The 13,700-nt window shown below is 49.0% G+C and overlaps 4 protein-coding genes across 4 annotated transcripts; 1 reads left to right on the forward strand and 3 right to left on the reverse strand.

The window, feature by feature from the left end:
* Nucleotides 1-8: 8 nt before the first annotated feature.
* Nucleotides 9-2,666, reverse strand: QC761_0095050 (uncharacterized protein; the record flags this gene model as incomplete). Its single annotated transcript, XM_062873015.1, has 3 exons — nucleotides 565-2,666; nucleotides 149-505; nucleotides 9-64 (listed from the first exon to the last, which is right to left on the reverse strand). Exons 1-3 carry the CDS (start codon nucleotides 2,351-2,353, stop codon nucleotides 9-11), a joined length of 2,202 nt encoding a protein of 733 aa, XP_062729716.1. The 5' UTR covers nucleotides 2,354-2,666.
* Nucleotides 2,667-3,162: 496 nt separating this feature from the next.
* Nucleotides 3,163-3,408, forward strand: QC761_606250 (uncharacterized protein; the record flags this gene model as incomplete). The annotated part of the gene is made up of 1 exon (XM_062881066.1): nucleotides 3,163-3,408. The coding sequence occupies one exon, from the start codon at nucleotides 3,163-3,165 to the stop codon at nucleotides 3,406-3,408; it is 246 nt and encodes an 81-aa protein (XP_062729717.1).
* A 3,108-nt stretch (nucleotides 3,409-6,516) lies between these two features.
* Nucleotides 6,517-7,279, reverse strand: QC761_606260 (uncharacterized protein; the record flags this gene model as incomplete). The annotated part of the gene is made up of 2 exons (XM_062881067.1): nucleotides 6,885-7,279; nucleotides 6,517-6,825 (listed from the first exon to the last, which is right to left on the reverse strand). Exons 1-2 carry the CDS (start codon nucleotides 7,122-7,124, stop codon nucleotides 6,517-6,519), a joined length of 549 nt encoding a protein of 182 aa, XP_062729718.1. The 5' UTR covers nucleotides 7,125-7,279.
* A 3,246-nt stretch (nucleotides 7,280-10,525) lies between these two features.
* On the reverse strand, nucleotides 10,526-11,607 carry QC761_606980 (uncharacterized protein; the record flags this gene model as incomplete). The annotated part of the gene is made up of 2 exons (XM_062881139.1): nucleotides 10,526-11,255; nucleotides 11,309-11,607. The coding sequence occupies 2 exons, from the start codon at nucleotides 11,605-11,607 to the stop codon at nucleotides 10,526-10,528; spliced, it is 1,029 nt and encodes a 342-aa protein (XP_062729719.1).
* Between the last annotated feature and the right edge of the window lie 2,093 nt (nucleotides 11,608-13,700).

The following is a 13,700-nucleotide window of genomic DNA, read 5'->3' on the forward strand; positions in this document are numbered from 1 at the left end:
TGCAAGTCTCAGCCCGTTGGGTTTGCACAGCCCGTCTCGTCCACCTTCCCACTCGACGGGAAATCTGACAATGGAGTAGTGGGTTTGCAAGACTTGGGTACGTTAGCAGGTATCACAAAGACAAAAAAAAGGCTGAGGAAAAACATACATGATTTTGTCAAAGATGCCAGAGTGAACTTGGGATAGATGTTTGCGACGGTGTGGAGCTGAGAGTAGCCATTCAGCAGACATTTTGGAGCCACACCCACAGCAACCTCCGGGCTTGCAAGCTTGGATATAAGCATCAACGTTGTGTCGCGATAGTTCGCGAAGGCTGGGGGGCACCGGAGCTCAAACACTGCGGCTTTGGCAAGGTGAATATCAGAGGGGAGAGATTCCTCGTAGATCTGGATCCGTATCTTCTCCAGCTTGTGCATTGCTCGACACCGCGGGCAGTGATGGTCATCGTGAAAGCTACGTCCAAGGGGGTCGTTGTCGTCCACGATGAGGATGCATGAGCTTCCATCTATTCATAGATTAGTTGCCATGTTGCGTGTATGTCCAAGTGGAAAAGACTTTACATACCAACCTGCCGAGTCAGGCTCTGGAACTCCTCAGTCTTCTTTTCCCACTCTTTGCGTTTCAATTCTTTCCTCAAAACATCAGCATGGGTGATATCTGCATACGAGTTACGCATGGCAACAGAGTCGGGATGCATGCCGTCAAAATATCTCGCTGCAAAACAGCTGGCAGAAGGATCATCGAATATGGTGCATCTGGGAAGAGAACTTGCGTGGATTCTCTGTGAAATATGCTTCTGGACGGCTTGCAGGCGGACCATATCTTTGTAGGTGGCCAAATGCAAGACATTGAGCGACTCGGGTGTGAAGACAGGATGGTAGTCTGTCAAAAGCGGGAACTGGAAGCAGGTCGTTTGGTCAAGTCTCATCCACATTTCCATTGCATTGAGAATGAGGATACTGAGTTGCTCGGGATTGCCGTGGAATAGGGGAAGTGCGGTCTGGAGATAGGTTATCAACGACTCATTTGGCGAGCAATCTTGAAGAAGCATCTCTTGCTGGGTAACGTGGAATAAGGGTTGCGCAAATTCGCTCAGATGCTTGTTCGTAACAGAACCCAGATCAAAGTGTTCCGGGGCCACCCATTTGCGGCAATGTCCCCTCGTCGTCTTTCCCCAGCTCGTCTGTAGGTCCCGCAACATGTTGCCGCTGAGTTCCAATGGTAGGTTCAGGTCGGCGGGGCTGGCCCTCTTTGGCAACTCGGGAATGGGCCTTGCATGGGCCTTTTTGAACGCCTCCCACTCGGTAGCCACGCGCCTGGTGGCATCATCAATGATCTTGTTGATTCCGGGAGTGAGCTTGCCGAAAAGGATGTCAATATCTGACAGGGCGCCTGCAGATTTCACATTGCCCCTATCCACATCCAGCTTCACCAGCCGACGGCAGAGCTTGGTTTTGAGGAAGTGAACCTGATCAGCTTGCAGCGATGCCTGTGTCGATTCCAGGAAGGTGGCCAAGGTGTTGCAAATGAAGAATTTGTACTGGAAACGGCCCGTCTCTGCCCCCAAAACGAGCGAAAGATATCGAGCGATGGAGACTCTGAGGACGAGCCAGTATGGGAGCCGGCGCCAGGGCTTGCGCGCTTGATGCCAAGATATGTCGTCACGAACTCGCTTGCGGAGAAGAGGTGTCGAGATTCGGCGGCCGTTTTCTTCCAGGATGGCCATCAACATGGAGCTGATCATGGTTGGACTCGACGTATCTCGATACTCGTGGATGTCAGCTCCTGCTTTGAAGGTATGAGCAGCAAACATCTTTGTCGACTCGAGAGATGCTTGTTCCAAAAAGGTCGCCAGGCTGCCCTGAAATGCTCCATCTTCAAAGGTCGCCAGCGGGATGGCAACAGCGCTTCCTGGAAAGTCCCACTGCAAGGCGTTCTCGGCGGCGAGGACATCGTCATTTCTTGGCGAGGTTTCGAAGACTTCAAAGACTACCTCGTCGCGGACTCCGAGTCGGTGGACCAAAAGAGCGGCATTTTGACTGCTGATGTGAAGGATCACGGCATGTCCTTGGGCTAGATGACGAAACTCCGACAGCAGAGTCGTTCTGTTGACTCGTCCGTTCCGATTAACAGTCTTGGACGATTCGAGGCACAAGCGAATATACTCCCAGGCCTTGGAAATCGCGGATGGGTGAGCGCCAGGTTGGGACGGCTGTCGAAACGATTGGCACATGATGCGCACATTGCTGATCAAGTGATCAGTCAACTGAATTTCAAGATCACTCAGATTGCCATCTTCAGACGGCGGAACGCGCAGCGGTAACGCTAGGTGGTTGTATAGTGCGATCTCCATGATGGACTCGCAACTTGATTGAACAACTGTTGTTGGTTGACCATGCGGATTTGGTGTAAAGGCTAGTTCAGAGAAAAGCTTCGTGAAAGAGAGAGAGAAGAAAGAAAGGAAAGAAAGAAAGCGAGCGACAGACAGACAAAATTGGCTGCCTTGCAAACGGAGTTCGGTCGTGGATTGCAGTCATGAAGTTTCAAATCGGGATTTGGCTGGAGAGGACACTAACAGGCACCAAAGCTCAGCGCCAGCGTGGAGCAGGCTATACCCTAACCCTGCTGTTACCAACACAGGTGTAATTAACCTCAGACAGTGAGGCCTACAGTTGGGTTGAAGTCGCGGCCCAAAGTCTTCCAAGCTGTCCTGTATGCAAGCTGCGTTTGTCCTCAGTAGCAAGATTGGGAAAAAAAACAAAATCCATTGGCTGGGACGCTGCATGTCCAACAGCCTGAGGTCCGCCACTGCCACCGTTCCGGCCACTTTTGACACCCATCTCTGCCAGCTGGAGGGCTGCAGCCTCGAGCTGCCAGTCCGCCACCAAAACGATCATTTCTTCTTCACCCAGCCTTGAATGAGCGATCAACTCGTGGCGGTTTGTCATCGGGGAGACTTGCATCCTATCGCTGTTGCCCGACTGTGGCGCACAATGCAGAGCTAACATGAGCAGGTTCTTGTTCAATCACAATTCTGAGAGCTGACATCCATATGCGGCCTCCGAGTTGATAAATCAGGCATTTGCTGCTGTTATCTGGATATATAACTCGTCTACTTCTGACTGGTAAGTAAGGTAACTCTTCTCCCTTCCACTCCTGTCAATGGAGCACTTGGATCACCCCCATGACCTAGACGGGTCTTCGTATGACTATGGGTGTCTGTACAGTCATGAAACTTCCATGATGGAACGACCGCCATCGAGTACGATCCCGACAGCTTTTCAGTCTCGGATTGGCCAGCTCCTGATCTCAGTATCTCCAGTCTGGCCAGCTACGAAGTTGTTGAGGACATACATTACACTGAACTGTCACCGGAAGCTGGTTACTATCTTCCTTACTCACAATTGACAGGTGATCTGCCCTTTGGCCAGTATTATAACTTCGGTGATCCCATCCCAGGGAACAGCACCCGACAACCCCTCAATGACGATGCAGTGGACTTAGGGGCTTCACGACTTGGACATCTCCCAATCTCGCCGGTGTCCCAGGATGCATCCAGCCATCAGAACCTACGCGGCCCAACCACGAAGCAAACCTACGAATGCCTTGCGCCGGGATGCAGCCAAAAGTCATTCAGCCGCTCAGCCGATCTCGACCGACACTACAAACAGGTGCACATTCCTGAAGGCGAGCAAAGAAAGTACCGCTGCGACTACAAGAAAGGCCCTCGCCACAAAGCACCCTTCGGTGGTCTAGACCACTTTAAGGGGCATCTGCGTGACTTCTACAAGGCAGATCTCATATCCCGACTCAAAAGACAGGATGCAAAGTGGTGGGAAAGCCGCGCACCACGTGCAGTCTTCAACGGATGGTGGCGCTGTAATAGATGTCTGGTGGTGCGCGTTGATATTGAGACCGACGGTTACACCTGCCCAGCCTGTGGCGATCCTTGCGAGAGTGACAGAGTCAGGGTTCGAGAAGCCGCAGCTGGGATGTCTCAACCAAGATAGAAATTGACGGCGACAGGGTAGTAGCATGGGTTCAAGGGCCTTATGTGGAGGAACGATGCTTTATATGACTCCACTCAATATCTCTTTAGTACTTAGGTTGGATGACCAGAAAATGGCCCACCCACAGAGGTGGCCCACATTGGCTTGAACTTACCAGTGCCATTTTCCACACTAAACCCTCAACAACCCTGGACCTCCGAAAGCCCCCCCCAACTTTATATTCCACCCCCAGAGGTCAAAAATGGACCATGTCTTTTTCTTTTTTTTGCTCCAGGTACCCACCAATGGCCAAATATACCGAGGAAGATATCGCAAATGCCGAACAAGACATTCTTGCTGGTATGAGCCAGCGCAAAGCGTCCGACAAGCACGGGGTTCCACGTTCTACACTGAGGCACCGCATCTTAGAAACCCAGGTTTGCAAACAGGCCCATGAAAATCAACAGCGGCTTACTCAGGGCCAGGAAGACCTCATCGTTCAATGGATCCTTCGTCAGGAAAGCCTTGGCTACGCTCCCACCCACGCCAACGTACGAGCTCTGGCGGCCAGTATACTGGCTGAACAAGGCGATATCTACTCCATTGGGAAGCACTGGGTTACCCGCTTTATTGGCCGTCATCCCAGTATCAAAACGAAGGTGGGAAAGAAGATTGACTACGCCAGAGTCAACGAAGCTACTCCGGAGAATATCAACAAGTTCTTTGACCTATATTCTACCGTTGACTGGATCAAGCCTAAGAACAGGTATAACCATAATGAAGTAGGAATAATGGAAGGTCAGGGAGAGAACGGCTTGGTTGTGGGGTCTTCAATGAGGGACAAAAAGTCTATATACGTTAAACAGAATGGAAGAAGGACCTGGACTACTATATTGGAGTGTATCTCCCAGGATGGGAGAGCCCTCCCCCCCGGGGTAATCTTCAAAGGCCAAGACCTTCAAAAGCAATGGTTTAAGGACCAATTCGATAAGGACTGGTATGTGGCCGTATCATCGAACGGTTGGACCAGCAACGACCTTGCCGTAGGATGGCTTGAAGAGGTCTTTATCCCAAGGACTCAACCAAAGGACCTATCAGAACCACGTCTTCTTATTTGTGATGGCCATGGCTCACATACCACTGACGACTTCATAATCCGGTGCTACAGAAGCAATATTTACCTTCTTTTCCTGCCCCCCCACTGCTCTCACGTCCTTCAACCCCTTAATATTGGCTGCTTTTCCAGTGTGAAGAAGGCGTATAAGAGGCTTATGGCTGTAAACGACGCCCTCACCAACTGTACGCCTAACGGCAAGGTCGACTTGGTCCGGCTGTATGACCTTGCCCGCAAGCAGGGCTTCAGGAAAGAGAATATTGCCGGCGGCTGGCGTGGGACAGGATTATGGCCCATACGTAGGCGCAAACCGCTCTCTTCAAGCCAGGTGGTAGTCCCTATGGTGCCGTTGGATCTCTCTTCAAAAACACCTACTTTCCATACCGTGGAGGGCTCCCAGGTGGCCAAGGAGGTCAGGGACCTACTTAAGAACCATACGCCGGCCGGAAAACGGTTTGCAGTAAGGACTCTCACCAGTACTATACTTACACTGAGATCTGAGGCATCCATCCACAAAGCTGATGCGGCAAGGCACCAACAAAACGCCCACAAAGCCCAGGACGCAAAGAAGAGGCGCAAGTTGAATAGAGAAGATTCGAATTCCAAGTTTGTAAGGCTTTGTGACCTGGAAGAGGCTCGTATTGAAGGGAGGGTGGTGGAGGAAGAAGTGGTGCCCAAGGAGGATGTGGAGCAGCCGGAGCCAGCCGAGCCTGTGCGGCGTAGCACACGTTATCGGGTTCAAACCCGGCGTAAGAGGGAAGCAGATGCAATGTCTGACTCTGACAGTGATTGAGCTACATTTTGGTATAACTTCCATAGAAATTGACCCAATATTAGTCTTGTTGTGGCCAGTGTAAGCATTCAGGGGTAATCTCATTAAGGTTGTGTGGCTGGTGTGGGGGTGGTGGTCCATGTCCGTGGGTGGGCCATTTTCTGGTCATCCAACCTACCTATCATACCAACCTACCTGTTAGTCTCATGACTCATGAAGTTTGAATCAATATATTCATGCCTCAATTTCCAAGTTTTCCGTCATCTCCACCTTGATGAAGTACCAAAAAGAAAAATTAGGTAGCACGCTCCTGTCTTGGCACCACAACCTTTGTTGCATGTAAACAACCAACAAAGGGGCAAAAAAGGGGCTCATGGCAACCAGATGTAACCCTAAACCCAACACATGTCGCCTCGATCCTTTGTCTAAAGCATCACCATCACAACATACAAAAAAAAGCAAAATGTGCCCTTCGTGTACTATTAATACTACTCTACCGAAAAAAGCACCATAACCAATCATCTTACACGACGAATAAAAGCATCCACCAGCCAAGGATACCAACGCCACCATCCCTTCCTCAACCCTCTCCCCCACGCCCCCCTTCACAACCACCAACCAACAACTTCCCCCCCCCCCAATCAAACAGTAACATTCCCCCCATACCACCCCCTCACATTCCCCCTCGGCCAAAAATCACAATAAAACCACCACTCCTGATCCGGATTCCCCTCGCACCTCCCCCCGCTAAAAGCACACCCAACCCTCTCCGTAGCCTTCCAAACCGTCTGCGTAAAGTGCGCTCCCCCCAGCAAGTCCCCAGCAACGTAAGCATCAATCTCCTCCTGCGAGTTCCAGGCCTCAAACGCCCAGCCTATCTCCGCCGTAAAATCAGGTTGGTGCGTAGGCGGGTAGTACCATGACCAGTAGGCGTTTTCGCCGTATGGGCCCTAGAACAGAGAATTAGACATTGACCAGGAAAGGGGGGGGGGGAGAACAAAAAAAGTACGGCATGGTTAAGCCGGCATCCATTCGCCTTTTGCAACGCAAAAGCGGCGAGGTTCGCGTCCCAGGTCAGCGGGAGGGCAGCGTGGGCGGAGCGGTAGGCGTTGGCTGTGGCGAGGATGGTCGAGATGAAGGAGGGGTTGGTCGGGAGTGGGGAGGACTGTCGGGGAAGGACTTGGCCACCCGGGGAAGGGGAGGAGGTGGTGGCTGTGATGAGGAGGGGAAGGAGGGAGAAAAAGTACATTTTTGAGGAAGGATCAAACTTGCTAGGCAAGCAGCTGGAAATGAATTCTGGGCAGAGGTTGGCGTTTTTCTACGAGACTCGGGAGGGTGCTGAAGGCGATATATGACTGGAAAAAAAAAAGACAACGACATATGGATTTGGCCGTTGCGCTGGGTACTGCGGCTAACATTCCAGTCAGGATGAGGTTGGGCGCTGGGTTGAGACATCGATCTCATGGGCGTTTCGTCATTTGTGAGACAGCTCTCGGGTGGGTCGCGAGCAATTCTGGGAAGGAGCATAGAAGTGGGTGTAGGGTATTTAGAATGTGAGGTCAAGTGATGTGATGGTGTAGTAAGAACATGCAATATTAATGAATAGTAAGGAATGCTATGACAGCGACATGTTCCCGTCTCCGAGAGTGCCGGCTACCTGATGAGAGATATACGCATGAAAGCGCATACTTTGCAAGTCATGTATAGGTACAGAACTAATGAACATGTAAACATCCTGACTGTCATTTCCATGGAAATCCGATGCAGATTTCGGAACACATACTGCCAAGAACTGAGGAAGATTTCTCTCCCTATCTTCTACATTCACACCCCTTTATCATCCAATGAACCTGAAGCATGTAAACGCCGACAGAAAAACAAAAATCGAAAATAAAACGGGCGGTAAAAAACATAGGTACTTCGGTATATCGAGCTTGTATTTTCAGGCTCTCAGGAGAAAGGACCATGAAGCATAAATTTTTAGATATCTAGACATTTACTACTCCGATCCCTGAAGCCGAAATCAAGATTATCTATATACTATCGTAAGGAATGTGTTTTGCTGCGGATTCAGCTGAACGACTGCATTAGGCTTGGATGTCCGTACGCGTTTGTGCTAGACTTGGCTCATCACTGCGGTATAACCCAGGCCCTCATCTCAGGTATATAGCCGTTTGCTCCCTCTAGCCCAGCCAGAAATCTCTGGTCTTGAGATCTTTGATATCAGGGTGATATGCTATAATCCTGTAAGATCTGGACAGCTTTTGGGATACCAGCGGTAGGGGGCTGAGAAGCTGAGGTGTAAGAGAACAAAACGATGGTTTTATGGACGTATCCGGACGCGCCAAAACGACGGCGGCGACATCTTCATGCATGCCAGCGAAACACCACCAATGACGATGCTTCCAGTATGCGCAGTTGGCGCCAGCCGCTTGGGCGCCAACGCCAGCAAAATGCCTGATGTGCGGGGTTAGCGATCTGGGCAGGACAGCATCTCGACCCTCGGAGACAGCAACGATAACCACCTTTGAGCTGTAACAATCGAGCCCACCGAGGTTCGTGCTACGTATCTCAATAATTACTCGCGGTAGGTACTTCTTATCTATATCTGAGACCTTATCCTGGTTTCCGCTACTGATCTGTTGAGCTTACTAGTTTCGTCCATCCCCCGGCCCACTTACTCGCCTTTTTATGACGAACCCCTATCCAGAACCTCTGAAAGGGATACTGGTTGAAGGCACTTCTGAATAATCTTGGTTCGGTACAGCTAAATAGTGTACAACAAATGGCTTGTCTCAATCACAATAGTTAAGATACCACGATTGTGACTCGTATTGCATACTGAGGAACTGTCTATCTACACCAGCCAGTTCCTCCGTATATATAGACCTAATGCCAAGTCTTGGATCATTCCATTCTTTAAGGATCATGGCTGACTCTCGAGAATCATAATGATTCCCAGGAATCATTCATGATTCCTTATGCCCTGGATGATCCACCTCTTATTGGTCCATCCTCCTGTCCTATGATTGGTTCCGCTAGCGATTGGCTGTGCGTCTTGTACCCCGCACATGGTCCGTCCTGCCTGTTGGCTTAACTGTGACATAAATTTATAATATGACAAGAATTCCCTAAGGAACTCCTAAAGTAATATATTATTTAACTTTAGCATTGAAGAATATATATCGTAAATCGGAAAGCGTGTTATAATGTAAAAAAAACATTAAAATATATTTATTATTCGGTATCTTTAATATAATAATCCCGCTTCTATATAGTAAAGCAATAAATAAAGTATTTAAGCGGCTACGAAAGAAATTAGTAAGTATAATCGCGATCTATCCTATCTACATTCTACCGACCCGCGCCTTAACAAGAAGCGCATTGAGGAAGCAAAGGGTAGATTACTTACTAGCGTTTACCGCTAGGTTTTCGATACCCCCGACTTCCGCCGTTGGCATAATTAGTCAGAGAGCCGCATTCTCTGGATTAAAGGAGATCCCGGCAAGGGCAAGACTATGTTGCTCTGCGGCCTCATCAACGAGCTTGAGAGAGCCATTGTTGCAGACGGGCATTGTCGTAATCTGGCCTATTTCTTCTGCCAGGCTACCGACTCGCGTATCAATACCGCCATTAACGTACTCCGCGGCTTGATCTACCTTCTTGCCAACCAGCAGCCACGTCCCATCTCCCACATACGCACATGTACGAACGCGGGTACATCACTCTCTGACGCAAATGCGTGGTTCGCCCTCTCGGATATTTGGAGGGGATGCTAGGAGATCCGAACTTGAAGTCAACCTACCTGGTCATCGACGCTCTGGACGAATGCATGGGTCGAGTCGTTGTTAATCAGATCAAGCATGTATGCGGCCCAGCTGTGGTCACCATCGGCGAAAGATATCCTCGAGTTGTTCGTCCACTGACTTGCGCTCCCATTAATCAGACCACAGCCTAGCCGCCGCCCAGAGTTGCAACGAACAAACGAACACAGAATGAAAAGGATAGTTCGGCTCTCACCGATCTATTTCTGATCATGTCACATGTTCCTATGCCAAAGCCCTTGGACAATGTCCCCGACACTCTGCAGCCTCAACCTATTGAGGTTAGACATATTGAAAAGTGACAAGTTGTTGATGAAATACCCTGTGATTGTTCAAGACAGAAAACCTCAATGTAAATAACTGATCCAAGACTCGTTATGAAATAACCAGCGGCAAATGAGTACCCTCATGTCACGAACCAACCATATAGCAAGGCCAAGAGAAGACTGCAGTTGATCACGTTTGCCAATCGGAAGCAGGAATCACGACAGCGGCGTGGGACACGGCTCACTGCTTGGCAAGGGTGAGCCGGATCACCACGCTCACCAGGTAAGCGTGGTGAGCGCCAGAGGATCACCACGGATCACTGGTGAGCGGGAGTGAGCTAGGTACGAAGGTACTTATGGACTCACGGTCTATATATACGGAGGAACTAGACAGCTCGTAGATAGTTCCGCAGAATGCAATCACAGTTTGTATTCAGGGTATCTTGTGTTTACATTGAGACATCTTGTTGTGCACTGTTTAGCTGCACCGATCCAATATCTAGAAGTTCGCCTTCAACCGGTATCCCTTTCAGAGGTTCTGGACAGGGGATCGCCACACCTCACCAAAGGATGCTAGAAATGCACTCCTCGGAGACATACTGCGCTCTCACTATCCCAACTCCCACCCTTTTATATCCCCTGTCACCGTCTTCCTTCTGTACAATGATCATGTAATAACATTTCCTCGTGTCTTCCACCTTATGGTCTTCCATGTCCACGTCTAGGGCACCAACAACAACACAATTACAATCCTCAGACCGGATCTGATCCGCCATGTCAAACCATAAAGACCCTACTTCTTCCTCTCCATCCAAAATAACATACTTTTCCTTATTAATTCCCATTTTGCAATTTCCACCAAAGTTCCTCACTTTAACATTTAGTACCGGTCTATCATCGGCATAATCAAGGTCTACGAGGCGTGGGACCCGAAAACTTGGGTTTGAATCCAAGATAAACTCAATGCCCCCGGAATATGCCATCCAAGACCATGATGGCACTTCATCCTTGTACGGGATCAGGGGTTTCTGCTGGTCCGTCCGCTTCCACAAAAGAAGAGAACTTAAACAAAAGCGGAAGATCCCGTATTTCGCTTTACTGTGCAATACCTGTTCCATCCGTTCAATAAGGCTGCCAATCGCAATGACCCTGTCGGTTTCAACAGTAAGACCGGATGTCGAATATTTCTGGAATAAAAACTGTATAAATTGGACGATACGATAATACCCACTCCGCCGGAGTCTATTTGGGAAGTATGGATCGAGGATGAAGTATTCCTTCCGAAACGGCCTAGAGCAAGATGAGACTTTATACCATACGTAGTTTTTAATGATCAGACTTACGGTTCAAGTTTTGTGAGCTGTTCACAAATCACCCCGTCCCCACATTCGCAATACACATGTGACGTAGTAAAATGAATGGTTCGCCGGGACAGCACTCGTTCTTGTAAAACCCAAGCTCGTTGCATGAGAGGCCCTGCGTCGACGTCTATGTCGAAATGACATTGGCAAGCTGGGGAGGCCAAGGTACTTTTTGCTCCACCATCTAAGGAACCTGACTGGGATTTGAGAAAGCCATCTTTCCAGTTATGTGCTGAGGTTGCGGCAATAGTACAGTAGGCATTGGCAAAAATATTTTGCATGGTGTTAGCTTGGCTTTTCCAGTCGCCATCAGGTCCTTGGATGATACAGAGAGCATCAATCCAGAGATATTGTTTGCCAAGTGCTCGAGTAATTTGAACAGCATCCTGAAAGGTCTTCGGTAACTCCTCATAAAAGAAGCCTTCCAAACGTCTGTTTTTGTTGGTATTGCAGAATTGGCTTTTTTCATCTGGCGTAGGATCGCCCCAGCGGTGTTACAATACAAGGTAGTCTTCATCCAAAGATTGGTTCTCTACCAGAGATAATTTTCTGGGGTCAGAGTGACCAACAAAGATAATCCTTTTTGGCCAGAAGCTTCCGGTTCCTCGTTTTCGGCAACACTCCCGATGAGTCTGGTCACAGTGCTGAAGCCACTTGCGCAACAAGGGAAGGGTTGGAATGACTGGCATCAAATCTGATGAATGACTAGTGAAGAAAGCATATGATGACTCTTCGTTCTGAAATGTCGAAATAAATGGGTCTTCAGTTGAACGTAGCCATGATAACTAAAGAAAACGCCGATTAGTGGGAAATGTAAACCAATCGGAGGCATCCACTTACTTGCTACACCACCACACACACCGAGGTCAGTCATAATTCCCATCTCGGCTCTCTTAAGGGCATCTACTTACTTCCTACACCACCACACACACCGAGGTCAGTAATGATTCCCATCTCGGCTCTCTTAAGGGCATCTACTTACTTCCTACACCACCACATATACCAAGGTCAGTAATGATTCCCATCTCGGCTCTCTTAAGGGCATCTACTTACAGCCTACACCACCACACACACCGAGGTCAGTCATCACCATCAGGCTTCAGTTTCTAGACACACTTTGTATAACGTGGCTGTTATTTGAAATCGGACCATAGCTTCAAATTAGACACATACCCGCTATACTAAGTTAGCTTTTATACTTCTAAGTGACAATCATTCCTCACCTCAAAGTCCTGATGAATCCGAACTCGTGCTGGAATTTTTGCAACAGACATTTCGGCCATGTTGCTCTGATAATGTCGTTTCTCCTTACACTCGGTTTGTGACAATGGCTAGTGATCAGGAATTGGAACAGTAGTTCAATTCAGCTAATAATCTTCAATGGCCTCGAAGTCCATAGAGAAGAAAGTCTAGAGATACAAACAGGTTCTAAGGACGCTTACTTATCCGTCCTTTTGAAGTCCGTGCCCTAATGGCCTCAGGCAGCTGCCAAGTCCTTCCACATACCCTCTAGCCAATACCATTCCTTTGGTAGCCGCGAGGCACTTGATTGTCTGCCTTACTTCCAACCATTGGTTCTCGATTATGCAGGTAGAGAGCGGTTGGGCCGTGATGCAGCTGGTTGGTTGTTTGCCGTTCCGTTGGAATGATTAAGACGTTTTCGATCCATGTTGCGTTGGTTTCTGCTTGGGGTCTGCCGGAAAAATGTGAGCTACAACAATGCTTGCGATACGGGGCGGAGTCTCAACATAGCCATGGACTGCGTGCTAGACGAAGCTGGCGACGCTGCATGATGACGCCGGGTGAACATTCCAAACCACCCGCTCTACCCGTTAGGCGTGTTTTTGGTAGAGGTTGCTTGAATAACGATGCTTGCCGGGAAGAGGGGATGCTATTGCAACGGCAGCGACGACGAAATTTAACAGTTGCATCCTGCGCAGTTATCGCGCAGCGGTGGCTTGGAAACTGTGGTCTTGCTTTGTTTGGCTGTCGATTGTCTACGACAGAGGCAACACGACACAGCTGAGACACAGAGAGGGGATCACTTGTGAGCAGGAGTAAGCTAGGTACCGAAGGTACTTAGGGATTCACGGTCTATATATACGGAGGAACTAGACAGCTCGTAGATAGTTCCGCAGTACACAAACACAGCTTGTATTCACGGTATCTTGTGTTTACATTTAGACATCTTATTATGCACTGTTTAGCTACACCGATCCAATATCTAGAAGTTCACCTTCAACCGGTATCCCTTTCAGAGGTTCTGGACAGAAGATCGTCACAAGATGCCTCAGTTCTTAAAGGACTGTATAGAATTAGAAGACGCATTGACTAGGCATCACAATGCAATACAATGGCTGTATTTCAACGTGTT

Source organism: Podospora bellae-mahoneyi, chromosome 6 (assembly GCF_035222275.1).
Source record: "Podospora bellae-mahoneyi strain CBS 112042 chromosome 6, whole genome shotgun sequence".
Lineage (NCBI taxonomy): Eukaryota > Fungi > Ascomycota > Sordariomycetes > Sordariales > Podosporaceae > Podospora > Podospora bellae-mahoneyi.